This window comes from Procambarus clarkii, chromosome 14 (genome assembly GCF_040958095.1).
Source record: "Procambarus clarkii isolate CNS0578487 chromosome 14, FALCON_Pclarkii_2.0, whole genome shotgun sequence".
In the NCBI taxonomy this organism is placed as follows: Eukaryota; Metazoa; Arthropoda; class Malacostraca; order Decapoda; family Cambaridae; genus Procambarus; species Procambarus clarkii.
In genome coordinates this window covers 30,112,708-30,140,580 of record NC_091163.1, presented here as the reverse complement: position 1 = coordinate 30,140,580, position 27,873 = coordinate 30,112,708, and the positions used below count along the sequence as shown (strand labels likewise).

Here is a 27,873-nt window from a genome sequence, read left to right as displayed (position 1 = left end):
ACGCCATGAGTCGGAGCTGGACTAGCGACGCCATGAGTCGGAGCTGGACTAGCGACGCCTTGAGTAGGAGCTGGTCTAGCGACGCCATGAGTCGGAGCTGGACTAGCGACGCCATGAGTCGGAGCTGGACTAGCGACGCCATCAGAAGTACGACACGAGCGTCCAGGGAGAGGTGAATTTTCAACAATTCTACGATAGACCCTTGCAATTAATCGGCCTAGGAGTGTGCAACTGCTCCAGTAGCAATCTAAGGATTGCATCGGTGGACAACCAGCAGGTTAAATGTTCACATATTATTAATCGAGCTCTTTTAATTTTATAATACACTTTGTCCATCGTTACACCACAAGACCTCCCAAACGACAAGTACGTCCGTAAGGAATTTGCTCTGTCCCTTCTGTTGAATAGTGATGACACAATCTATTTGGTGTAGACAATTTGTACATTTAATTGGTATTTCAGCGTGCGTTGGAGCGGCCGTGGTCTCATCATTTTCCCACACCACATTCTGGGCTCACGTGGTCCAGCAAGCACCAGACGATGCCATCACGACTCTGCATCTCCGTTCACTGTCACAGCTAAGCAGCTGATCCAGTTCAATTTAGTTTATTGCATTAAGTAACGGTTGATAACTAATAATTCTTTAAGAATATTTCATTTACATGATTCAGGAAATCAAGTACAATTTGATAGCCACATGAACATCATATGAGAATAAATTTCTTGTCTAACCATTACTCAATATATTCACGTTACTAACCATTGGTAGTAATACTAGGCTATTGTAGTATCTTGAGGCCCATTCACCTCTAATTATAATTGCACAATTTTGCAATTAATTATCTCATTTACTTCAGTGATCGAACCACACACAAATGATGTCAGGGATGCAATAGTCTTTTGACATTTAACCCCCCATTTTGGGTGAGAAGATTTGATTCATAAATTACAGTCAATATATATTAAAGATAATAATTATCAATAATATCCATAGGACATTAGTTCATGGATTTAATAGTAAACCACTTGCTCTACCCAGTTTCCACTTTTCCTTTAAAAAGTGGTGGTCCTTCGCAGCTATCGAATTAGCATCAATTTAAATGAATTACATGAGTCAAGTTTTCCCACAGCATGAGTTACGAGGAAAGGCTACGTAAAATGCAACTCACGGCAATGGGAGACAGAAGAGTAAGGGGAGACATGATCTCTACCTACAAAATTCTCAGAGGAATTGACAGGGTAGCCAAAGATAAACTGTTTAACACAGGTGATACACAAACAAGGGGACACAGGTGGAAACTGAGTACCCAAATGAGCCACTTGGAAGTTAGATAAAACTTTTTCAGTGTCAGAGTACTTAACAGATGGAATGCACTAAGCAGTGATGTGGTGGAGGCTGACTCCATACACAGTTTCAAAAGTAGATATGATAGAGCCCAGTAGGCTCAGGAATCTGTACACCAGTTGTGTGACAGTTGAGAGGCGGGACCAAAGAGCCAGATCTCAACCCCCGTAAATACAACTAGGTGAGTATGCAGAGAACACTGGGTAGCAAAAGCAAATACCCGGACCCAAACTAAAACGCAAAATACATCCCTGTGCCAAAAAACGCAGAAGTTATGCAAAAGTCATAATAGTGCCCCCTGGCAGAGCAGAATGCAGCCGCCCTCCACGTCTGAGGCAACACCTGGAGCCCACTAAGACCCACAAAGTCCCGAAACCTCTCGGCCAAACCGGCGCCGGACACCGTCACCCCGCAGAGAGAACCACTCTGAAAACGTTCAAAATCTATCAACTATCCTGTGACCCAAGACGATATATGTGCGCAAGTCGTTCCTAACAATCCAGACCGTTGTATATGAATGCCAAATGGCAATATCATAATAAAAATCGCGAAAGAGAACGTGATCCGGCGACTCCTAGGCGGAGGAGGTATCCAGACGTCCATTCGTTGTCAAGGTTGAACCAGAAAGTTTATGAGGAGAGGTGGTTAATATCAGCAGACGTCTCCGCTGCTACCGTCAAGCACCTTCACCACCACACCACACAGAGCTTAAGTATTTGTTTAGTAGATTACTGGGAGCCCATTTTATTCTTACAGCAAATATTGATTCCTAATAACAAATAATTAAGTTGGTGTGGAGGTGCTTAGGAAGAGGCCAAAGCACCCAACTCGGTATAACTAAGTTGTTATATAATTTTGCGCCCTGGAGAGGCCACCCCAGACCGACAACTACAGCGCAACTCCATAGTTTCCTGAGACTGACGGATGCCTACAGGAGTAGACATCCATAGATAAAATTCCCTGGGGACAACTAGTGTGGGACAACTAATGATACTAATTTACATAATTTTGTGTATATAACAATTATAGTAATAAATATTCACATTAATCTTTCTAACTTAAATGATAGACTATTAACAAATGCAGGCGATGAGTCACAATAACGTGGCTAAAGTATGATGACCAGACCCTTCACATTCTAGTGTGTGGTCTGGTCATCATTATTAACAAATCTTTGTCAACATTCTGCTATACGATTATTTTACTTACAAGTGACTTGCTGCAGTTTGCATTATTAATAATAATACTAATATTAATAATAACAATAATAATGTTTATTCAGGTAAAAGTACATACATACAAAATGAGTTACAAACAGAATGTTGGATTTCTAGGTAGTACTAGTACATACTATGCCTAAAGACATAGCGTTTCTGGTATGATGTGGGAAAACACTTAAAAACTAATAATTAAACTAACTGAGATCAAGAGAATGAATTGGACTTAAAAAGGAGGAAAATAGTTATATGCTGGATGAAACAGCTGAAATTACAACATATCAAAAATTATTTTAACTAAATAAACAGACTAATTTTTTTGGTATACATGTTTTTGTGCAAGTTTATACAGGGCAGATATTGTAATCTTTATTACAAGATACTAATAAGGGATTTTACCAGCAGGAAAGTGGGAGCAACAGTCACTCTGACCCTATACTTCCTTAAGTTATACACACACAAGCTAGACCCACGAGAACAACTTCAACAGCAGATAATTGCTGTTAAAATAAATAATTTCTTTATTTTGTCTTACTTCAAATTTTATTTAATTTTATATCCTTTCTCCGTATATTAAGCTTATCGTTGGAGAAATGATATTAACATTAATTAACATGTCAGTGAGAAAACTCGGGTAAGACAGATTACCCTCAATGACATTACATAACATACAGCTTCACTTAACACAATATATAACAAGACATTTTACTTAGTTGGATCAGAGGCGAAGGACAACTCACCTGGGGCAGAGGGCTGGCAAGTCGACAGTGCATGCCGCCCACCACCACCTGTGAGGGCAAGGCAACCCATCCTCCGAAATGACAGTACGTTTTAATACTAAGTGTAATAAGTGCATTTACTGACTGTCATACATAATACATAATTGCAGTTATGGGGCTGTTACATTTACCTCCCCATTTATTTATCCTCGTTTTCTGTTAACACACTCAGAATTTTAGGATGAAGTTTTAAAGATCAGTTTGCTATACACAAGTTTTAAATATCAGGAATTTCTATTTCAGTTTAATTAAACAATAGAGATTTTATAAAAACTTTTAAAATATCCTGAGTTACTTTTACAATTTATTTACAAATTATAGTTTTGTTTTACTTGTTTTATAAAACTGTAATATCAATATAGCTATAGATTATATCGTAGTTGTAATTAAGACGCAATAAAATGCTTATCTTCAAAAACAAAGACGGTTAGGTTAGGTCGTGGTTTTCTATTCAGGTTTTCAGGTAAACTCAAATATTGACAATATATTTGACTACGATTTAACACTAAGTGTAAATAAGTACAAATCCTGACTATCATACTTAGTACATAATTGCACTTATGGGGCTGTTACATTTACCTCCTCATTTTTGGAGGACGGGCTGGGGCAAGATTACTCACCTGGAGCAGAAGGCTGGCGGGTCGACAGTGTATGCCGCCCACCTCCACCTGTGAGGGCAGGACAACTCACCTGGGGCAGAGAGCTGGCGGGTCGACAGCGCATGCCGCCCATCACCACCTCTGAAGGCAGGACAACTCACCTGGGGCAGAGAGCTGGCGGGTCGACAGTGCATGCCGCCCACCTCCACCTGTGAGGGCAGGACAACTCGCCTGGGGCAGAGAGCTGGCGGGTCGACAGCGCATGCCGCCCACCTCCACCTGTGAGGGCAGGACAACTCACCTCGGGCAGAGGGCTGGCTGGTCGACAGTGCATACCGCCCACCTCCACCTCTGAAGGCAGGAGGGGCAGTGGTATACCAATACTAAAGTGGGTATTGATCAGCCCCAGACTCATGTTCCTCTCCAGGTCTAACAGCGGCGGCAGCTCTGGGAACTGCGCAGAGATCTGAGGAATAATTCAAGACCTTCATTGCACCTGCTTCCGAAAGGAGTTGTGAGCTTCGTTGATAGAAACTATTTTCATCTCATCTGCACAAAAAAGTAAAAAGCTAGTAATTAAAAAAAGTGAGGGTTAAGCACAAGCCTACACCCACGACTCACGTGATTGGAGGGTAACTGAGGTGGTATAAGGAAGCTTGTGGAATTCGTTACTAAATACCACATAATATTGGCCTGAGGAACCTGGCAGGGTCACTTGATTCACTTATGGCGGGGTCGCTTCCGAGGCTTCCCTGGATGTACAGGCTTGGATGACAGTGTCTGTACTCCAGTGTGTGTAATCTTACCATACAACATAAGGAGCCCAGCTCATCATACAACATTTGGTGTACCTTACAATACACAACGTGGTATTTTTCTCACCATACAACATGTAATCGTCTACTCGATATACAATTTGTTTTGTTCACCAATCAACATGTGGAGTTCCATTCATTATATAACATTATGTTCCAAAACTGTACGGCACTGGGTGTTCCACTCATCATACAATATGTGATGCTCAACACCTCATACACTATGGTTTTCCATTCATGATACATGTAGTGTTCCACTCGCAATATATGTGAAGTTCCATTAATGATACAGGTGGTGTTCCACTTGCTATACATGTGGTATTCCACTCCCGATACAAGTGGTATCCACTCACGATACACGTGGTGTTCTACTTACCATACATGATGTGGTGTTCTACTTACCATACATGATGTGGTGTTCTACTTACCATACATGATGTGGTTTTCCAATTAATGTACATTCAAACTGTCACTCTGCATGTGCATGTATGTGTTCCATCAACATGTCTATACCACAGGATCTGTGTTTACTTACTGTAGGAGAGTGTGGTGTTGAGTCAGTCTAAGGCATGGTTAACAATGTTTAAATTTATTAAGGAGTCGGTCCAGTGTCTTTTCTATTGAATTTTCAATGCAAGTGGATATCTTCGTGCAGGTCAGAGTTGTGAGAGTGGATTGATTATTGAGGTTGTAGCATGGTTAGTGACGAGGAGTCTGGAAAATGCGAAGTGTGTTATTGGGTGATTAGTGGTGGTTGGTTAGGGACTGTGCTATGTTGTTTCAGTGCACTACTGTATTGTATGTTGGTACAGTGCACTGCTGTATTGTGTGATGGTAGCGTGCAATACTGTATTGTGTGTTGGTATAGTGCATTACAGTATTGCGTGTTTGTACAGCGCACTTCTGTGTTACTTGTTGGTACTGTGCACTATTGGACTGTATGTTGGAACAGTGCACTAATGTATTGTATGTTGGTACAGTGCACTACTGTATTGTGTGTTGGAACAGTGCACAACTGTATTGTATGTTGGTACTGAGCACGACTGTATTGTGTGTTGGTACAGTGCACTATTGTATTGTGTGTTCGCAATACACTACTGTACTGTATGTTGGTACAGTGAACTACTCTATTGTATGTCGGTATAATACACTACTGTATTATTTGTTGGTACAGTGTTTTATATGTTGGTATGGTGTACTACTGTATTGTATGTTGGTACAGTGTACCAATGTATTCTGTGTTGGTACAGAGCACTACTGCACTGTTTTTTGTCCAGTGCACTACTCTACTGTGTGTTGGTACAGTGCACTAGAGTATTGTATGTTGTTACAGTACACTACTGTATTGTATGTTGTTACAGTACACTACTGTATTGTATGTTGGTACAATGCACCACTGTATTGTATGTTGGTACAGAGCACTACTGCATTGTATACTGGTAGAGGGCACTACTGAATAGTATGTTGGTACAGTGCACTACTGTATTTTATGTTGGTACATTGCACTACTGAGTTGAATGTTGTTACAGTGCATTACTGTATTGAATGTTAGTACAGTGCACTGTTGTATTATAGGTTGATGCAGTGCACTACTGAATTGTGCGTTGTTAGAGTGTACTACTGTATTGTTTGTTGGTACAGTGCACTACTGAATTGTTTGTTGTTGCAGTGCACTACTGTATTTAATGTTGGTACAGTGTACTATTGTATTCTATGTTGCTATAGAGCACCACTGTATTGTATGTTGGTACAGTGCACTACTGTATTATATGTTGGTACAGTGCACAACTGTATTGTTTGTTGGTACAATGCACCACTGTATTGTATGTTGGTACAGAGCCCTACTGCATTGTATACTGGTAGAGGGCACTACTGAATTGTATGTTGGTACAGTGCACTACTGTATTTTATGTTGGAACAATGCACTACTGTATTGTACGTTGGAACAGTGCACTACTGAATTGAATGTTGGTTCAGTGCACTACTGTTTTGAATGTTGGTACAGTGCACTACTGTATTGTGTGTTGAGACAGTGCACTACAGTATTGTGTGTTGGTACAGTGTTATGTACCGTGTGTTATTACAGTGCACTACTCGATTGTATGTTGGTACAGTGCACTACTCTAATGCATGTTGGTACAGTGCACAACTGAATTGTATGTTTGTACAATGCACTACTGTATTGTGTGTTGAAACAGTGCACGACTGTATTGTGTGTTGGCAGTACACTACTGTATTGTATGTTTCTTCAGTGTTCTACTGTATTGTATGTTGGTACAGTGCACTACTGTATTGTAAGTAGGTTCAGTGCACTACTCAATTGTATTTTGGTAGAGTGCACTACTCTATTGTTTGTTGGTACAGTGCATTACTGTATAGTTTGTTGATACAGTGCACTAGTGTATTGTGTGTTGAAACAGTGCGCGACTGTATTGTATTTGGTACAGTGCATTACTGTATTGTATGTTGATGCTGTGCACTACTGAATTGTTTGCTGGTACAGTGCACTACTGTATTGTATGTTGGTTCTGTTCACAACTGAATTTTCTGTTGGTACATTTCACTACTGTATTGTGTGTTGGTATATGCACTACTGTATTGTATGTTGGTACAGAACACTACTGTAGTATATGTTGGTACAGTGCATTACTGTATTGTATATTGGTAGAGTGCACTACTGCATTGTGTTTTGGTTCAATGCACTATTGTTGTGTATTTTGGTACAATGCACTACTGTAATTTATGTGTATACAGTGCACTACTGTATTGTGCGGTGGTACAGTGCACTACTGTATTGTGTGATGGTACACTGCACTACTGTAGTGTATGTCGTTACAGTGCACTACAGTATTACATGTTTCTACAGTGCACTACTGTATTATATGTTCATACAATGCACTACTGTCTTCCATGTTGGTAAAGTGCACTACCCAGTTGTATGATGGACAGTGCACAACGGTATTGTATGTTGGTACAGTGCACTGCTGTATTGTATGTATTGCATGTATTATATTGAATATTGTGCACAACACAGTGCACTACAGTATTTTGTGTTCGTACAGTGCACTACTGAATTGTATGTTGGTACAATGCACTACTGTATTATATGTTGGAACAGTTCACCACTTTTTTGAATGTCGGTACAGTGCACTACTGTACTGTGTGTTGATACAGTACACTACTGCAATGTATATTGGTATAGTGCACTCCTATATTGTATGTTGGTACATTGCACTACTGTATTGTGTGTTGGTAGAGTGTACTACCTATATTGTGTGTTGGTACAGTGCTCCACGGTATTGTATGTAGGTACAGTGCACTACTTTATTGTGTGTTGGTACAGTGCACTACTGTATTATCTTTTGGTACAATGCACTTCTGTGTTGTATGTCAGGATGGTGCACTTCTGTATAATTTTTCGGAACAGAGCACTCCTGTATTGTATTTTTGTACAATGCACTACTGTATAGTATGCTGGAACAGTACACTGCTGTATTATGTGTTGGAACAATGCACTACTGTATTGTATGTTGGTACAGTCACTATTGTATTGTGTGTTGATACAGTGCACTACTGTATAGTTTGTTGGTACAGTGCACTAAGATATTGTATGCTTGTACAGTGCACAACTGTATTACGTGTTGGTACAGTGCACAATTGAATTGTATGTTGGTACAGTGCACAACTGTATTGTGTGTTGGAACAGTGCACTACTGTATTGCTTTTTTGGCAGTGCACTACTGTATTGTATTTTGGCAGTGCACTACTGTATTGTATGTTGGTAAATTGCACTAATGTATTGTATGTCGCTATAGTACACTACTGTATTATTTTTTGGTACAGTGCACTACTGTACAGTTTGTTTGTACAGTGCACTATTGTATTGTATGTTGGTACAATGCACTACTATATTGCGTGATGGAACAGTGCACTACTGTATTATATATTGGTTCAGTGCACTACTGTATTGTATGTTTGTACAGTGCACTACTGTATTGTATGTTAGTACAGTGCACTACTGAATTGTATGTGGGTACCGTGCTCTACTGTATTTTATTTTGGTACAGTGCAGTACTGTATTGTATGTTGGTACAATGCACTACTGTACTGTATGTCGATACAGTCCCTACTGTATACCATATTGGCACAGTGGACTACTGTTTTATGTTGGTACAGTGCTCTGTCGTATTGTATGTATTGCATTTATTGTACTGTATATTGTACACAACACAGTGCACTACTTTATTGTGTGTTGGATCAGTGCACTGCTGTATTGTATGTTGGTACAGTGCACTGTTGTATTGTATGTATTGCATTTATTATATTGTATATTGTAAACAATACAGTGCACTACTGTATTGTGAGTTGGTACAGTGCACTTCTGAATTGTATGTTGGTACAGTGCACTACTGTATTCTACGTTGGAACAGTTCACCACTTTTTTGAATGTCGGTACAGTGCACTACTGTCTTGTATGTTGATACAGTGCACTACTGCAGGTTATATTGGCACAGTGCACTACTATATTGTATGTTGGTACATTGCACTACTGTATTGTGTGTTGGTACAGTGTATTACTATATTGTGTGTTGGTACAGTGCTCTACTGTATTGTATGTAGGTACAGTGCACTACTTTATTGTGTGTTGGTACAGTGCACTAGTGTATTATCTGTTGGTACAATGCACTACTGTGTTGGATGTCGGTATGGTGCACTTTTGTATTATTTTTTTGGAACAGAGCACTTCAGTATTGTATGTTGGTACAATGCACTACTGTATAGTATGCTGGAACAGTACACTGCTGTATTATGTGTTGGAACAGTGCACTACTGTATTGTATGTTTATACAACCACTACTTTATTGTATTTTGATACAGTGCACTACTGAATAGTTTGTTATACAGTGCACTAAGATATTGTATGCTTGTACAGTGCACTACTGTATTACGTGTTGGTACAGTGCACAATTGAATTGTATGATGGTACAGTGCACTAAAGAATTGTTTGTTGGTACAGTGCTCTATTGAATTCTGTGTTGGTAAAGTGCGCTAGTGTATTGTGTGTTGGCAGTGCACTACTGTATTGTATGTTCGTACAGTGTGCTACTGTATCTTGGTACAGTACACTTCTGTATTATGTGTTGTTACAGTGCACTACTGTATTGTATGTTGTTACAGTGCACTACTGTAATACGTGTTGATACGGTGCACTACTGTATATTTTGTTGGTACAGTGCACTACGGTATTGTATGTTTGTACAATGCACTACTGTATTTTGTGTTGGTACAGTGCAGAACTGAATTGTATGTTGGTACAATGCACTATTGAATTGTGTTTTGTACAGTGCACTACTGTATTGTATGTTATTACAGTGAACTACTGAATGGATTGTCGGTACATTTGTCTACTGTATTTTATTTTGGTACAGTGCAGTACTGTATTGTATGTAGGTATCATGCACTCCTGTATTGTATGACGGTACAGTGCAATACTGGATTCGATGTTGGTACAGTGAACTACCGTATTGTATGTAGTTACAGTTCAACAGTGTATTGTTTGTTTGAACAGTGCACTACTGTATTGTGTGTTGTTACAGTGTACTTCTGTATTGTGTGTTGGTACAGTGCTATTCTGTATTGTATTTTGTACAGGGCACTACTTTATTGTATGTTGATTCAGTGCAGTACTGTATTGTGTGTTGGTACAGTGCATTACTTTATTGAATGTTGGTTCTGTGCACTACTGAATTGTTTGTTGGTATAGTGCACTAATGTGTTGTGTGTTGGTACGGTACATTACTGTATTGCATGTTGATACAGGGCTCTACTGTAATATATGTTGGCACAGTACACTACTGTATTGTGTGTTGGTTCAGTGCACTACTGTAGTGTATGTTCGTTCTGTGCAATGCTGTATTGTGTGTTGGTACAGTGCACAACTGTATTGTATGTTGGTACAGTGCACTACTGTATTGCATGTTGGTGCAGTGCACTGCTATATTGTTTGTTGCAGTGCTCTAATGTATTGTATAATGGAACAGTGCACTAGTAGTAGTAGGCATCCTTCAGTCTCGGGAGACTATAGAGTTGCGCCCTAGTTGTCAATCCTGGTGCAGCGTCTGGTGTGACTGATGAAGCCAATCCCAGAGTGGCAGTCCATCCCACACCGAGCACAAACGAAGTCCGATTCTGGTCTGTCTTCCTGGCTACCGGCTTTGGAACAGTCTGCAGCCAGTGTCTCCCATATAGCAAGATCGACGTCCATGGCTTTCATGTCCCTTTTGCATACGCTTTTGTACCGTAGCTGGGGCTTGCCTGTTGGACGCTTTCCCTGCATCAGCTCTCCGTACAGGAGATCCTTGGGGATCCTGCCGTCGCCCATTCGCACAACGTGCCCGAGCCAGCGCATTCGTCTCTGTTTCAGCATTGTGTACATGCTGGTGATTCTTGCTCTCCCCAAGACGTTGTTGTTTGTCACCTTGTCCTGCCAGGTGATGTCCAAGATGTGTCGAAGGCAGCGCATGTGGTAGGAATTCAGCTGTCTTTCCTGACGGGCGTAGAGTGTCCAAGACTCGCTGCCATAAAGGAGAGTGCTCACTACACAGGCTCTGTAAACCTGAATCTCAGTTAGCCTATTGTTGGCCCACACTCTCTTTGTCAGTCTGGACATGGTAGTAGATGCCTTACCGATGCGTTTGTTAAGCTCCGTATCAAGAGAGAGAGAGTCAGAGATTGTGGAGCCCAGGTACACGAAGTCGTGAACGACTTCCAGTTTGGAATCAGAGATGCCGATGTCAGGTGGGGAGTCCACTCCTTGTCCCATGACTTGTGTTTTCTTCAGACTGATGATGAGTCCGAAAGCCTGAGAGGCCTCGCTGAAGCGCATTATGAGTCGTTGGAGGTCTTCAGCTGAGTGGGCAGTGACTGCTGCGTCGTCGGCAAAAAGGAAGTCGCGCAGACACCTCAGCCGAACCTTCGTCTTGGCTCTCAGCCTGGCGAAGTTAAAGAGCTTTCCATCCGACCTGGTCCGGAGGTAAATGCCTTCCGTGACAGATCCGAAGGCGTGCCGCAGCATAACTGCGAAGAAAATCCCGAATAGGGTTGGAGCCAGTACGCAGCCCTTCTTTACTCCACTTCGGATGTCAAAGGCGTCTGATGTTAGGCCATCAAAGACCACGGTGCCCCTCATGTTCTCATGGAAAGATCTGATGATGCTGAGGAGCCTGGGTGGGCATCCGATCTTGGGGAGGATCTTGAACAGGCCATCCCTGCGTACGAGGTCGAAGGCCTTCGTCAGATCTATGAAGGCTACGAAGAGTGGCTGCTTCTGTTCCCTGCATTTCTCCTGCAGTTGTCTGAGGGAAAGGCCATGTCGATGGTAGACCTGCCAGCTCATCTTACAGTGCACTACTGAGTTCTATATTGGTACTGTGCACTAAGAGGTTGTATATTGGTACAGTGCACTACTCTAATGTATGTTGTATAGTGCACTACTGTATGGTGTGTTGGTTCAGGGAATTACTGTATTGTATATTCGGTTTCTGCATTGCTGTATTGCGTGTTGGTACAGTGCACTACTGTATTGTATGTTGGTACCGTGCACTACTGTATTGCATGTTGGTACAGTGCACTACTGTATTATATGTTGTTACAGTGCACTACTGTATTGTATAATGGTACTGTGCACTACTGAGTTGTATAATGGTACTGTGCACTAATGAGTTGTATATTGGTACAATGCATTACTGTATTGGATGTTGGTATAGTCCCCTAGTGTATGGTATGTTGCAACAGTGCACTACTGTATTGAATGTTGGTACAGTACACAACTGTTTTGAATGTAGTTACAGTGCACTACGGTATTGTGTGTTTGTACAGTACACTACTGTATTTTGTGTTTCTACAGTGCACTATTGAATTGTGTGTTGGTACAATGCACTTCTGTATTGCGTGTTGGTACAGTGCACATCTGAATTGTATGTTGTACAGTACACAACTGTTTTGTGTGTTGGTACAGTGCACGACTGTATTGTATTTTGGCAGTTCACTACTGTATTGTATTTTGGCAGTGCACTACTGTATTGCATGTTGGTAAATTGCACTACTGTATTGTATGTCGGTATAGTACACTACTGTATTATTTTTGGTACAGTGCACCACTGTACAGTTTATTTGTAGAGTGCACTATTGTATTGTATGTTGGAACATTGCACTACTATATTGAGTGATGGAACAGTGCACTACTGTATTGTATATTTGTTCAGTGCACTACTGTATTGTATGTTTGTACAGTGCACTACTGTATTGTTTGTTAGTACAGTGCACTACTGAATTGTATGTCTGTACAGTGCACTACTGTATTGTTTTTTAGTACAGTGCACTACTGAATTGTATGTCTGTACAGTGCTCTACTGTATTTTATTTTGGTACAGTGCAGTACTGTATTGTATGTTGGTACAATGCACTACTGTATATTATGTCGGTACAGTGCCCTACTGTATACCATGTTGGTACAGTGGACTACTGTATTGTATGTCGTTACAGTTTAATAGTGTATTGTTTGTTTGTACAGTGCACTACTGTATTTTATGTTGGTATAGTGCACTGCTGTATTGTATGTATTGCATGTATTGTATTATATTTTGTACATAACGCAGTGCATTACTGTGTTGTGTACTGGTTCATTGCACTACTGTATTGTGTGTTGGTATAGTGCACTACTGTATTGTAAGTTGGAAAAGAGCACTACTGTATTGTATGTAAGTATAGTACACTACTGTATTATTTGATAGGTACAGTGCACTACTGTACAGTTTGGTTGTACAGTGCACTACTGTACAGTTTGGTTGTACAGTGCACTACTGTATTGTATGTTGGTACTGTGCACTACTGTATTATGAGTTAGTACAGTGCATTATTGTACAGTATTTTCGTACTTTACACTATTGTATTAAGTGTTGGTACAGTGCACTTCTATATTGAGTGATGGCACAGTGTACTACTGTATTGTATGTTTTTACAGTTCACTGCTGTATTGTACGTTTTTACAGTTCACTACTGTATTGTATGTGAGTTCAGTGCACTACTGAATTGTGTCAGTACAGTGCTTTACTGTATTTTATTTTGGTACAGTTCAGTACTGTATTGTATGTTGGTACAATGCACTACTGTGTTGTATGTCGTGACAGTGCCCTACTATATTTTATGTTTGTACAGTGTACTTCTGTATTGTATGTCGTGACAGTTTACTAGTGTATTGTTTGTTTGTACAGTGCACTACTGTATTGTGTGTTGGTACAGTGCACTTCTGTATTGTATTTGGTACAGTGCACAATTGTATTGAATGTTGATGCAGTGCAGTACTGTATTGTGTGTTGGTACAATGCACTTCTGAATTGTATGTTGGTACTGTGCACTAATGAATTGTATGTTGGTACAATGCACTACTTTATTGTATGTTGGTTCTGTGAACAACTAAATTGTATGTTGGTACAGTACACTACTGTATTCTATGTTGGTACTGCGCACAACTGTAGTATATTTTGTTACAGTGCATTACTGAATTGTATGTTGGTACAGTGCACAGCAGTATTGCATGTTTGTACAGGGCACAACTGTAGTATATGTTGGTACAGTGCATTACTGAAATGTATTTTGGTTCAGTGCACTACTGTAGTGAATGTTGGTACAGGTCTCTACTGTTTTGTATGTTTTACAGTGTACTACTGTATTGTGTATTGGTACAGTGCATTTCTGCATTGTATGTTCGTACTGTGCACTGTTGTATTGTGTGGTGGTACTGTGCACAATTGTATTGTATTATGGTACAGTGCACTACTGAGTTGTATATTGGTACTGTGCACTAATGAGTTGTATATTGGTACAATGCACTACTGTATTGTATGTTGGTAGAGTGCTCTATTGTAAGGATTGTTGCAACAGTGCACTACTGTATTGAATGTTGGTACAGTGCACTACTGTTTTGAATGTTGGTACAGTGCACTAGTGTTTTGAATGTTGGTAAAGTGCACTACTGTTTTGAATGTATTTACAGTGCACTACTGTTTTGAATGTATTTACAGTGCACTACTGTATTGCATGTTGGTACAGTGCAATACTGTATTGTATATTGGTACAGTGCACTACTGTATTGTATGTTGGTACAGTACACTACTGTATAGTTTCTTATTACAGTGCACTAGTGTATTGTACGTTGGTACAGTGCACTACTGAATTCTATGTAGGTAGAGTGTTCTACTGTATTCTATTTTGGTACAGTTCACTACTGTATTGTATGTTCGTAGAGCGCAGTACTGTTTTGAATTTGGTACAGTGCACTACTGTATTGCATTTGGTACAGTACACTACTGTAATGCATGTTGATATAGTGAACTACTGTATTGCATGTTCGTACAGTGCACTATTGTAGTGTACTTTATTACAGTGCATTACTGTATTGTATGTTGGTACTGTGCATTACTGTACAGTGTGTTGATACAGTGTACTATTGTATTGTGAATTGGTACAGTGCATTACTGAATTGTATGTTGGTACAGAGTACTACTTAATTGTATGTGGGTGCAGTGAACTGCTGTATTGTATGTATTGCATGTTTTATATTGTATATTAAACACAATACATTCAATTACAGTATTGTGTGTTGGCACAGTGCTCTACTGTATTTTATGTTGGTACAGTGCACTACTGAATTGTATGTTTGTACAGTGCACTACTGTATTGAATGTTGGAACAGTGCACTACTATATTGAATGTTGGTAGAGTGCACTACTGTTTTAAATGTTGGTACAGTCATTACTGTATTGTTTGTTTGTTCATACCACAACTGAATTGTATGTTGGTACAGTGCACTAATGTATTGTGTGTTTGTACAGTGCACTATTAAATTGTGTGGTGATAGAGTGCATTACTTAACTGTATGTCGTTATAGTGCACTTCTGTATTATTTGTTGGAACAGTGCACTACTGTATTACATGTTTATACAATGCACAACTGTATTGTATGTTAGTTCAGTGCACTACTGTATTGTATGTTGGTACAGTACACTACTGTATTGAATGTTGGTACAGTGCACTACTGTATTGTACTCTGGTACATTGAACTACTGTTTAGTTTGTTGGTACAGTGCACTACTGGATTGTATGTTGGTACAGTGCACTACTGTATTGTATGTTGGTACAGTGTACTACTGTATCGTATGCTAATACAGTGCACTACTGTTTTGTATTTTGGTACAGTGCACTAATGTATTGTGTGTTTGTACAGTGCACTATTAAATTGTGTGGTGATACAGTGCATTACTTAACTGTATGTCGTTATAGTGCACTTCTGTATTATTTGTTGGAACAGTGCACTACTGTATTACATGTTTATACAATGCACAACTGTATTGTATGTTAGTTCAGTGCACTACTGTATTGTATGTTGGTACAGTGCACTACTGTATTGTTTGTTCGTATAGTGCACTACTCTATTGTATGTTGGTACTGTGCTTTAATCTATTGTGTGTTTATAGAGTGCACTTCTGTATTGTATGTTGGTACAGGTCTCTACTGTACTCTGTTTTGGTACAGCGCACAACTGTATTCTATGTTGGTAGAGTGCACTACAGTTTTGAATTTGGTACAGTGCACAACTGTATTGTATTTGGTACAGTGCACTACTGTATTGTGTTTTGGTACAGTGCAGTACAGTATTGTTTGTTGGTACAGTGCACTAATGTATTATATGTTTGTACAGTGCACTAATGAAATATAAGTTGGTACAGTGCACTTCTGTATTATATGTATTGCATGTATTATATTGTATATAATTTACACAATACAGTGCACTATTGTATTTTGTGTTGGTACAGTGCACTGCGTTATTGGCTGTTGGTACAGTGCACTACTGAATTCTATTTCTGTATATTGGGCTACTGTAGTATTTGTTGGTACATTGCACTAGTGTAATATATGTTGATACAGGGCACTACTGTATTGTTTATTGGTTCGGTGCACTTCTCTATTGCCTGTTGGTACAATGCACGTCTGTATTGTATGTTTGTACAGTGCATTACAAAATTGTATGGTGGTACAGTGCACTACTGTATTGAATGTTAGTACAGTGCTCTACTGTACTGTATGTAGGTATAGTACACTACTGTCTTGTTTGTTGGTACAGTGTACTACTGTATTGTTTGTTGGCACAGTGCAGTATTGTAGTGTACGTTGGTAGAGTGCACTTCTGTATTGTATGTTTGTACAGTGCACTACTGTACTGTTTGTTGGTACAGTGCGCTTTTACATTGTATGATGGTACAATGCACTACTGTATTATATGTAGGTACAGTGACCTTCCGTATACTATGTATGTACAGTGGACCACTGTATTGTATGTCGTTACATTTCCCTAGTGTATTGTTTGTTGGTACAGTGCACTACTGTATTGTGTGTTGGTACAGAGTACTTCTGTATTGTTTGTTGGTACAGTGCACTACTGTATTGTGTGTTGGTACAGTGTACTTCTGTATTGTTTGTTGGTACAGTGCACTACTGTATTGTATGTGGGTTTTGTGCACTACTGTTTTGTGTGTTGGTACAGTGTACTTCTGCTTTGAATGTTGCACAGTGCACAACTGTATTGTATGTATTGAATTGTATATTGTACAGAATGCAATGTCCTTCTGTATTGTGTGTTGATACAGTGCACTACTGTGTATTGTTTGTTGGGACAGTCCATTACTGTGTTGTTTGTTGGTACAGTGCACTACTGTTTTATATTTTGTACAGTGCACTACTTTAGTGTATGTTGGCACAGTGCACTACTGTATTAGATTTTTCTACAGTGCACTACTGTATTGTGTGTTGGTACAGTGCACTACTGTAGTGTATGTTGGAGCAGTGCGCTACTGTAATATGTGTTGCTACAGTGCACTACTGTATTGTGTATTTGAACAGAACACTGTGGCACTGCATTTTCGTTCAGTTCACTACTCCATTTTATGTTGCTACAGTGAACTTCTTTATTGAAATTGGTACAGTGCACAACTGTATTGTATTTGGTATCGCGCACTTCTTCATTCTATTTTGGTACAGTGCAGTACTGTAGTGTATATTGATACAGTACATTACTGTATTATATGTTGGTACAGTGCACTACTGTATTGTATGTTGAAACAGGGCACTACTGTATTGAATTTGATACAGTGCATTTCTGTAGTGTATTTAGTACAGTGCACTGCTGTATTGTTTGTTGGTTCAGTGCACTACTGTATTGTTTATTGAAACAATGAACTATTGTATTGTATGTTGGAATTTTGCACTACTGTATTGTACTGTGAAACAGTGCTCTAATGTATTGTGCATTGGTACAGGGCACTACAGTTCTGAATGTAGGTACAGTGCACTACAGTACTGAATGTTGGTTCCGTACATTACTGTAGTTTATGTTGGTACAATGCACTACTGTATTGTATGTTGGTACAGTGCTCTACTGTATTGTATGTTGGTTCAGTGCATTATTGAATTGTATATTGTAACAGTGCCCTACTGTATTGTGTTTTGGTACAATGGACTACTGTAGTGAATATTGGTAAAGTGTACTACTGTATTGTATTTTGGTACAATGCTGTGTTCCACTCACTATACAAAATATAATGTTCTACTCTGCATACATAATGTTGTGTTCCCACTCACTATAAAGTATGTTGTGTTTCACTCACCACGCAAAACGTTGTGTGCCACTCTCCATTCAATATTGTGTTCTACTCACCATACTGTATGTTTTGTTCTATTCATCAAAGAGTATGTTGTGTTCAACTCACCATACAGTATGTGGTGTTCCACACATCATGCAGTATGTTGTGTTCCATTCATCATACAGTATGTTGTTTTCCACTCACTATACAATGTGTTATGTTCCACTCACCATAGAGTATGTTGTGTTCCACTCAACATACAGTATGTTGTGTTCAACTCACCATTCAGCATGTGTTCCAACCACAATACAATATGTTTTGTTCCAATCAAAATTCAATACGTTGTGCTTCACTCACCATATAGTATACAGCATATATACAGCCTACCGTTGAACTTTGTAATTACTATATGAATACTGGAACACTTGATGATATATTGGATTTGTTCACAAGACTGACCATGTAATGTATCAACTATGTAATGTATGAATGTGATGTAACTATATAACCTGAACTTGTAAAAGCACCTTAATCACCTTCAGTGGTTAAGTGCTTATTGTCTCACTAGTTTCTCTATCAGCTTTCTTACCCTCTTAGAGTAAGAGAGCCATAAATGTATGTGTATGTATATGGGTGTGAATGCTTATGTATATATATATATATATATATATATATATATATATATATATATATATATATATATATATATATATACATATATATATATATATATATATATATATATATATATATATATATATATATATATATATGTCTCTGAAAGCTCACACCCCAGAAGTGACTCGAACCCATACTCCCAGGAGGAACGCAACTGGTAACTACGGGGCGCCTTAATCCGCTTGACCATCACGGCCGGACAAAAGGAAGTGATAGCCGAAGCTATTTGAACCACTTCCCCGCCGGCAACTCGGATGGTAATCTTGGGCATAGCATTTTATCAAATCATCTCATTCTTTGGGGCACACGTGGGGAACACAAATGCGAATAAGCCTGAATGGTCCCCAGGACTATATGCTATTTGTCCGGCCGTGATGGTCACGCGGATTAAGACGCCCCGTAGTTACCAGTTGCGTTGCTCCTGGGAGTATGGGTTCGAGTCACTTCTGGGGTGTGAGTTTTCAGACGCATATAGTCCTGGGGACCATTCAGGCTTGTTCGCATATATATCGAATACTGTATATACTGAATACTCTCTACTGTATATATATATATATATATATATATATATATATATATATATATATATATATATATATATATATATATATATATATATATATATATATATATATATATATATATATATATATATATATATATGTATGTGAGTGTATGTATATGTATGTTTATAAGGAATATGTCGACACTGATCAGAATTACATTTCACTTTTGTAAATGGACATTAATGAATCTATGTAAAGAACACATCGAACACTTTATGAAGGGCAGACGTAACTCTGTGAATCTATTTATTTATATCTCTAGGTTGGATTTGCATTATAAAGCACTACAATAAATTTCTGTGGTTCATTGTTCAATAAATCCCTGACTTATGTGTTTAACAGATCTCTCACCTTGTCCATGGAGGACAGAAGAAAATGCATATATGCTAGTTAGAATTGTAAATGTGTAGCTACGACTGTGGTAGAAAATAATAATAATAAAAAAAAAACATAAAATATGTTATGTTCCACTCACAACGAAGTAAGTTGTGGTCCACTCACCATACATTATGTATTGTGCTCCACTCACCATACAATATGTTGTGTTCCACTCGCCGTCCAGTATTCGCCGTCTGTGTTCCACTCATAATACAATGTATTGTGTTACACTCACTATACAATATGTTGTGTTGCACTCACCATACAGTAAGTTGTATTCACCTCACCATACAGAATGTTGTGTTCTAATCACAATACAGTGTGTTGTGTTCAACCACCATACAGTATACTGTGTTCCACTCACGATCCAGGATGTTGTGTTCCACTCACCATGCAGTAAGGTTTGTTACACTCACCATACAGAATGTTGTGTTCCATTCACAATACAGAATGTTGTGTTACGCTCACCATACAGAATGTTGTATTCCACTCACCGTACAATATATTGTGTTTCCATCATCATACACTATTTTGTGTTCCACTCATTACACAGAGTGTTGTGTTCCGCTCATTACACAGAGTGTTGTGTTCCACTCATTACACAGAGTGTTGTGTTCCACTCACAATACAACAAATTGTGTTACACTCACTATACATAACGTTGTTTTCCACTCACCATACCGTATGTTGTGTTCCACTCACCATACAGTATGTATTTTTGCACTCATCATTCAATATATGTTACCTATACAGTATATTGTGTTCAACTCATAGTACAGTATATTGTGTTTCACTCACTGTAACGCATATTGTGTTCACTCACGATACAGTATGATGTGTTCCATTCACTATACAGTATGTAGTGTTTCACTCACCATACAGTATGTAGTGTTTCACTAACTATACAGTATGTTCTGTTTCACTCACTATACAGTATGTTGTGTTACACTCACCACACAATATGTTGTGTTCCACTCTCTACACAAAAGGTGGTGTTCCACCCACAATACAATATATTGTGTTCCAATCACCATACAATTCGTTGTGATCTACTTACCATACAGTATGTTGTGTTCCACTCAGAATAAAAAATGTTGTGTTCCACTCACTATACCGTATGTTGTGTTCCACTCACTATACCGTATGTTGTGTTCCACTCATTATACATTATGTTTTCTTCTACTCACAATACAATACGTTGTAATCCACTCAGCATACAATGTGCATTTTTCACTCATCATACAATATGTTGTGTTCCATTCACCATGCAGTATGTTTTCTTCAACTCACCATGACGAATGTTGAGTTGTACTCACAATACCAAATGTTGCCTTCCACTCACCATACGGTATGTTGTGTTCCACTCTCTATACAGTATGTTGTTTTCCACTTATGATAAAGTATGTTGTGTTCCACTCCTTATACATTATGTTTTCTTCTACTCACAATACAATACGTTGTATTCCACTCAGCATACAATGTGCATTTTTCATTCATCATACAATATGTTGTGTTCCACTCACCATACGGTATGTTGTGTTCCAGTCTCCATACAGTATGTTGTTTTCCACTCATGATAAAATATGTCGTGTTCTTCGCACCATACATTATGGTGTGTTCCACTCTATATACAGTATGTTGAGTTCAACTCACCATTTAGAATGCTGTTTTCCACTCACATACAGTGTGTTGTGTTCCACTCAACTTACAGTATGTTGTGTTCCACTCATCATTCAGTATGCTGTGTTCCACTCACAATAAAAATTATTGTGTTACATTCTCCAAACAATATGTTGTGTTCCTCTCACCATGAGGAATGTTGTGATCCACTCACCAAAAAGTATGTTGTGATCCACTCACCATGCAAAACGTTGTTTTCCACTCACCATACAATATATTGTGTTCCACTCAAAGCACAATATTGAGTTCCACTCACAATACTGTATGCCGAACCACTTGGGCATGACGGTAGAGTGACGGTCACGCTTCATGCAGGTCGGCGTTAAATCCCTGACCGTCCAAGTGGTTGGGCACAATTCCTTCCCCCCAGTCCCATCACAAATCTTTATCCTGACCCCACTTCCATGTTCTATATAGTCGTAATGGCTGTGTGCTTACCCCTTATAGTTCCCTTCTCCATACTGTATGTTCTGTTCCATTCTTCATGAAGTATGTTGAATCAACTCACCATACAATGTGTTGTGTTCCACTTTCCATGCACTATATTGTGTTCCACTCACGTAACATATATTGTGTTCTACTCATTATACAGTACGTTGTGTTCCACTTACATACAGTAAGTTGTGTTCCACTCAACATGCAGAATGTTGTGTTCCACACACAATACGGTATGTTGTGTTCACTCATCATGCAGCATGTTGTATTTCACTCACCATCCAGTATGTTGTGTTCCACTCAAAATACAGTATGCTGCGTTCCACTCACCATACTGAACGTTATGTTCCACTCACCATACGGTATGTTGTGTTTCAATCTATATACAGTATGTTGTGTTCCACTCTTCATACCGTATGTTGTGATCCACTCACCATGCAAAACGTTGTGTTCCACTCACCATACAATATATTGTGTTCCACTCACCACATAATATTGGGTTCCACTCACTGTACTGCATGCCCAACCACTTGCGCAGGACGCTAGAGCGACGGTCTTTCTTTATGCAGGTCGGCGTTCAGTCCCCCGACCGTCCAAGTGGTTGGGCACCATCCCATCCCAAATCTTTATACTGATCCCCCTTCCAAGTGCTATATTGTCGAAATGGCTTGATGCTTATCCCTAATAGTTCCCTTAACCATACAGTATGTTCTGTTCCACTCGTCATAGAGTATGTTGTGTTCCACTCATCATACAGTATGTTGTATTCCATTTATCATATAGTATGTTGAGTTCCTTTCATCATATAGTATGTTGTTTTCCACTCACGATACAATGTGTTGTGTTCCATTCACAATACTGTATGTTGTGTTCCATTAATCATACAGTAAGTTGTGTTCCACTCACTGTACAGCATGTTGTGTTCCACATACTATACAATATGTTGTGTTCCATTCACCATTCAATACGTTGCGCTGATCTCACCATACAGTATGTTGAGTTCTACTCACCATCCAGTATGTTGTGTTTCACTCACCATAAATTTTGTTGTGTTCCACTCACCATACGATATGTTGTGTTCCACTCAATATACATTATGTTGTTTTCCACTTACTATGCAGTATATTGTGTTCCAGTCACGTACTATATTTTGTGTTCGACTCACGATACAATATTTTGTGTTACACTCACTATACAATATGTTGTGTTCCACTCAATTTACATTATGTTGTTTTCCACTTACTATGCAGTATATTGTGTTCCAATCACGTACTATATTTTGTGTTCGACTCACGATTCAATATTTTGTGTTACACTCACTATACAATATGTTGTGTTTCACTCACTATACAGTAAGTTTTGTTCCACTCACCATACAGAATGTTGTGTTCCACTTACAATACAGTATATTATGTTCACTCATCATACAGTATGTTGTGTTCCATTCATCATACAGTATGCTATATTCCAAACAAAATACAATGTGTTTGGTTTCACTCACTATACTTTATGTTGTGCTCCATTCAAAATAGAGTATGTTGTGTTCATTCATCATAAAGTATGTTGTGTTCCACTCATCATTGAGTATGTTTTGTTTGCACTCACCATGCAGTATGTTGTGTTCCACTCATCATACAGTATGATGAGTTCCATTCATCATTCAGTATCTTGTGTTCCATTCATCATACATTATGTTGTGATCCACTCACCATACAATATGTTGTGTTCCACTCACCATATAATATGTTTTGTTCCACTCTATAAAATGTGGTGTTCCACCCACCATACATTATGGTGTGTTCCAATTCATTTAGAATACGTTGTGCTTACCTCACCATCCTGTATGTTGTGTTCCACTCCTCACTCAGAATGCTGTGTTTCACTATCCATACTGTATGTTGTGTTCTACTCTTCATATTGTATTTTGAGCTGCACTCGCCTTACAGGATGTATTGGTCCCACTCACTTTATCATATGTTTTGTTCCCACTCACTTTATCATATGTTTTGTTCCCACTCACTTTACCGTATGCTGTGTTCCAGTCACTATACATTATGAATTTTTCCACTCACAATACATACTGTTGTGTTCCACTCACAATACATTATGTTGTGTTCCACTCACTATACAGTAGGTTGTCTTCCACTCACCATAAAGAATGTTGTGTTAAATTCTCAATACAGATTGTTGTCTTCAATCACCATACAGTAATATGTGTTCCACTCTTCATACAACATATTGTGTTCCACTCTCCATTCCCATACAATATGTTGTGTTCACTCACCATATAGTGTATTGTATTCCACTCAATATCCAGTATGATGAGTTCCACTCACGATAAAATATGTTGTGTTCCACTCACCATACAGTAAGTTGTATTCCACTCACCATAAAGAATGTTGTGTTAAATTCACAATAGAAAATGTTGTGTTCACTCACCATACCGTATGGTGTGTTCTACTCTCCATACAGCATGTTGTGTTCCACTCTTAATTCAGTATTTTGTGTTCCATTCCTAATAACGTATGTTGTGTTCACTCACCATACATTATATTGTATTCCACTCACCATCCAGCATGTTGTGTTCCACTCACCAAACATTATGTTGTGTTGCACTCATTAAAAAATATAGTGTGCTCCATTACTATACAGCATGTTGTGTTCCACTCACTATACAGAATGTTGTGTTCCACTCACAATACAGTATGTTGTGTTCACTCCTCATACAGTATGCTATGTTCCACTCAAAATACAATTTATTGTGTTTCACTCTCCATACATTATGTTTTGTTACACTCACTATACAGTATGTTGTGTTCCATTCATCACAGAGTATGTTTGGTTCCACTCCACATACAGTAGGCTGTGTTCCATTCATCATAGAGTATTTTGTGTTCCATTCATCATTCATTATGTTGTGTCCCATTCATCATTCAGAATGTTGTATTCCAACTCACCATGCAATATGTTGGTTTCCACTCACCATACAATATGTTGTGTTTCACTCTCTATAAAATATGTTGTGTTCCACCCACCATACAATATAGTGTGTTCAAATCATCATACAATACGTTGTGCTCCACTCATTATACAGTATGTTGTGTTCCACTCACTATCCAGTATCTTGTGTTCTACTCTTCATTTCAAATATTGAGTTCCACTCGCCATTCAGTATGTTTTGTTCCCACTCACTGTGTCATATGTTTTGTTCTCTCTCATTTTACCGTATGTTGTGTTCCACTCACTATTCAGTATGAATTTTTCTACTCGTCATACAGTATGTTGTGTTCCACTCACCATACAGTAAGTTGTGTTCCACTCACTATAAAGAAAATTGTGTTAAATTCACAATACAGAATGTTGTGTTCACTCACCATATAGTATGATGTGTTCCAGTCTCCGTACAGCATGTTGTGTTACTCTCTTCATTCAGTATTTTGTGTTCCAATCCCAATAAAGTATGTTGTGTTCACTCACCATACCATATGTTGTATTCCACTCACCATCCAGTATGTGTTCTATTCATCATAAAGTAAGCTATGTTCCACTCGCAATACAATATGTTGTGTTCCACTCATCATACAGTATGTTGTGTTCATTCATCATAGAATATGTTGTGTTCTTCTTATCATAGAGCATGTTTTGTTCCACTCACTATACAGAATGTTGTGTTCCACTCACCATACAATATATTGTGTTCCTCTCGCTATAAATTATGTTGTGTTCCACCAACTATAAAATATGGTCTTTTCCAATTACCATTCAATACGTTGTGCTCCTCTCACTATATATTATGTTGTGTTCCATTCATAATACAATATATTGTGTTCGACTGACCATACAGTATACTGTGTTCCACTCACTTTACGGTATGTTGTGTTCCACTCATTGTACGGTATGTTGTGTTCCACTCACAATACAATATGTTATGTTTCACTCATAATACCGTATGTTGTGTTCCACTCATTATACAGAATGTTTTGTTCCATTCACCATAACGTATCGTGTGTTCCACTCACCATACTATGTGTATTTTTCCACTCATCATACAGTATGTTGTGTTCCTCTCATAATACGGAATGTTGTGCTCCACTTTCCTTACAGTATTTTGTGTTCATTTCACAATAAAGTATGTTGTGTTCTACTCACCATACAATATGGCGTGTTCCTCTCTGTACAATACGTTGAGTTCCACTCACCATAGAGTATTTTGTGTCGCACTCACCATAGAGTATTTTATGTTCCACTCATCATACTGTATGTTATGTTTCACTCATCATCCAGTATGTTGTGATCCACTCACAATACAGTATGTTGTGTTCCCCTCTCTATACAGCATGTTGTTCCACTCACGATACAATATATTTTGATCCACTCATCATACCGTATGTTGTGTTCCACTCACCATACAGCATTTTGTGTTTGATTCAACATACAGTATGTGGCGTTCCACTCTCCATAAAGTATGTTGTGTTCCACTCTATATACAATATATTGTGTTCAACTCATAATAGAGTAAGGTATGTTCCACTCACCATACAATATGTTGTGTTTCACTCTGCATTCAATATGTTGTGTTCTACTCACTATATAGTATGTTGTGTTCCACTCACATACCGTGTGTTGTGTTCCACTCATCGTTCAGTATGCTGTGTTCCATTTTCCACGTAAAATATTGTGTTCCAGTCTCCATAAAATATGTTGTGTTCCATTCACTATATAATAAGCTTTGTTCCACTCTCTTTAAAGTATGTTGTGTTCCACTCAAAATGAAAAACGTTGTGTTCCACTCACCATACAATATGTTGTGTTTCATTCACCATACAATATGTTGTGTTTCACTCTCCATACAATATCGTTTTCTAGTCTCCATACTGTATGTTCTACTCATTATAGATTATGATGTGTTCCACTCACTATTCAGTCCGTTGCGTTCCACTTATCATAAAGTATGTTGTGTTCCATTCATCATTTAGTATGTTGTGTTCCATTCATCATCAGTTGGTTGTTTTCCCACTCACCATACATTGTGTTGTGTTCTACTCATTATACAGTATGTTGAGCTCCACTCATCATACAGTATGTGGAGTTCCACTCACCATACGGCATGTTGTGTTCCACCCATCATTCAATATGTAGTGTTTTAATCATCATTCAATACGTGTTGCTCCCCTTACTATCCAGTATGTTGTGTTCCACTCACCATTAATTATTTTGAGTTCCACTCACTATACAATATATTCTCTTCCACTCACAATACAGTATGTTGTGTTCCACTTAACAGGTATTATTTTGTGTTCCAATCACAATTCCATGTGTTGTGTTCCACTCATTGTACAGTATGTTGTGTTCCACTCAGAAAACAGTATATTGTGATACACTCACTATATAATATGTTGTGTTCCCTCACAATTCCGTAAGTTGTGTTCCACTCACAATACGTAATGTTATGTTCCACTCACAATTCAGTATGTTGTGTTAACTCACCATACAGTATGTTGTGTTCAACACATTATACAGTATATTCCGTTCCACTCATCATACAATATGCTATGTTCCACTCACAATACAATATGTTGTGTTCTACTCACCATACATTATGTTGTGCTCTACTCATCTTACAGTATGTTTTATTCCACTCATCATACAATATTTTGTCTTCCATTCATCAAAGATTATGTTGT

At 38.6% G+C, this 27,873-nt stretch overlaps 1 protein-coding gene across 1 annotated transcript in view; it reads right to left on the bottom strand.

The window, feature by feature from the left end:
• Nucleotides 1–2,788: 2,788 nt before the first annotated feature.
• The window catches only part of LOC123772886 (UDP-glucosyltransferase 2), a 47,545-nt gene continuing 22,460 nt past the window's right edge, over nucleotides 2,789–27,873 (bottom strand). The window contains exons 6-7 of the mRNA XM_069324748.1: nucleotides 4,242–4,406; nucleotides 2,789–2,827 (exon numbers count right to left, since the gene is read on the bottom strand). Coding sequence (XP_069180849.1) covers nucleotides 2,789–2,827; nucleotides 4,242–4,406 — 204 coding nt within the window. The remainder of the gene's footprint in view (nucleotides 2,828–4,241; nucleotides 4,407–27,873) is intronic.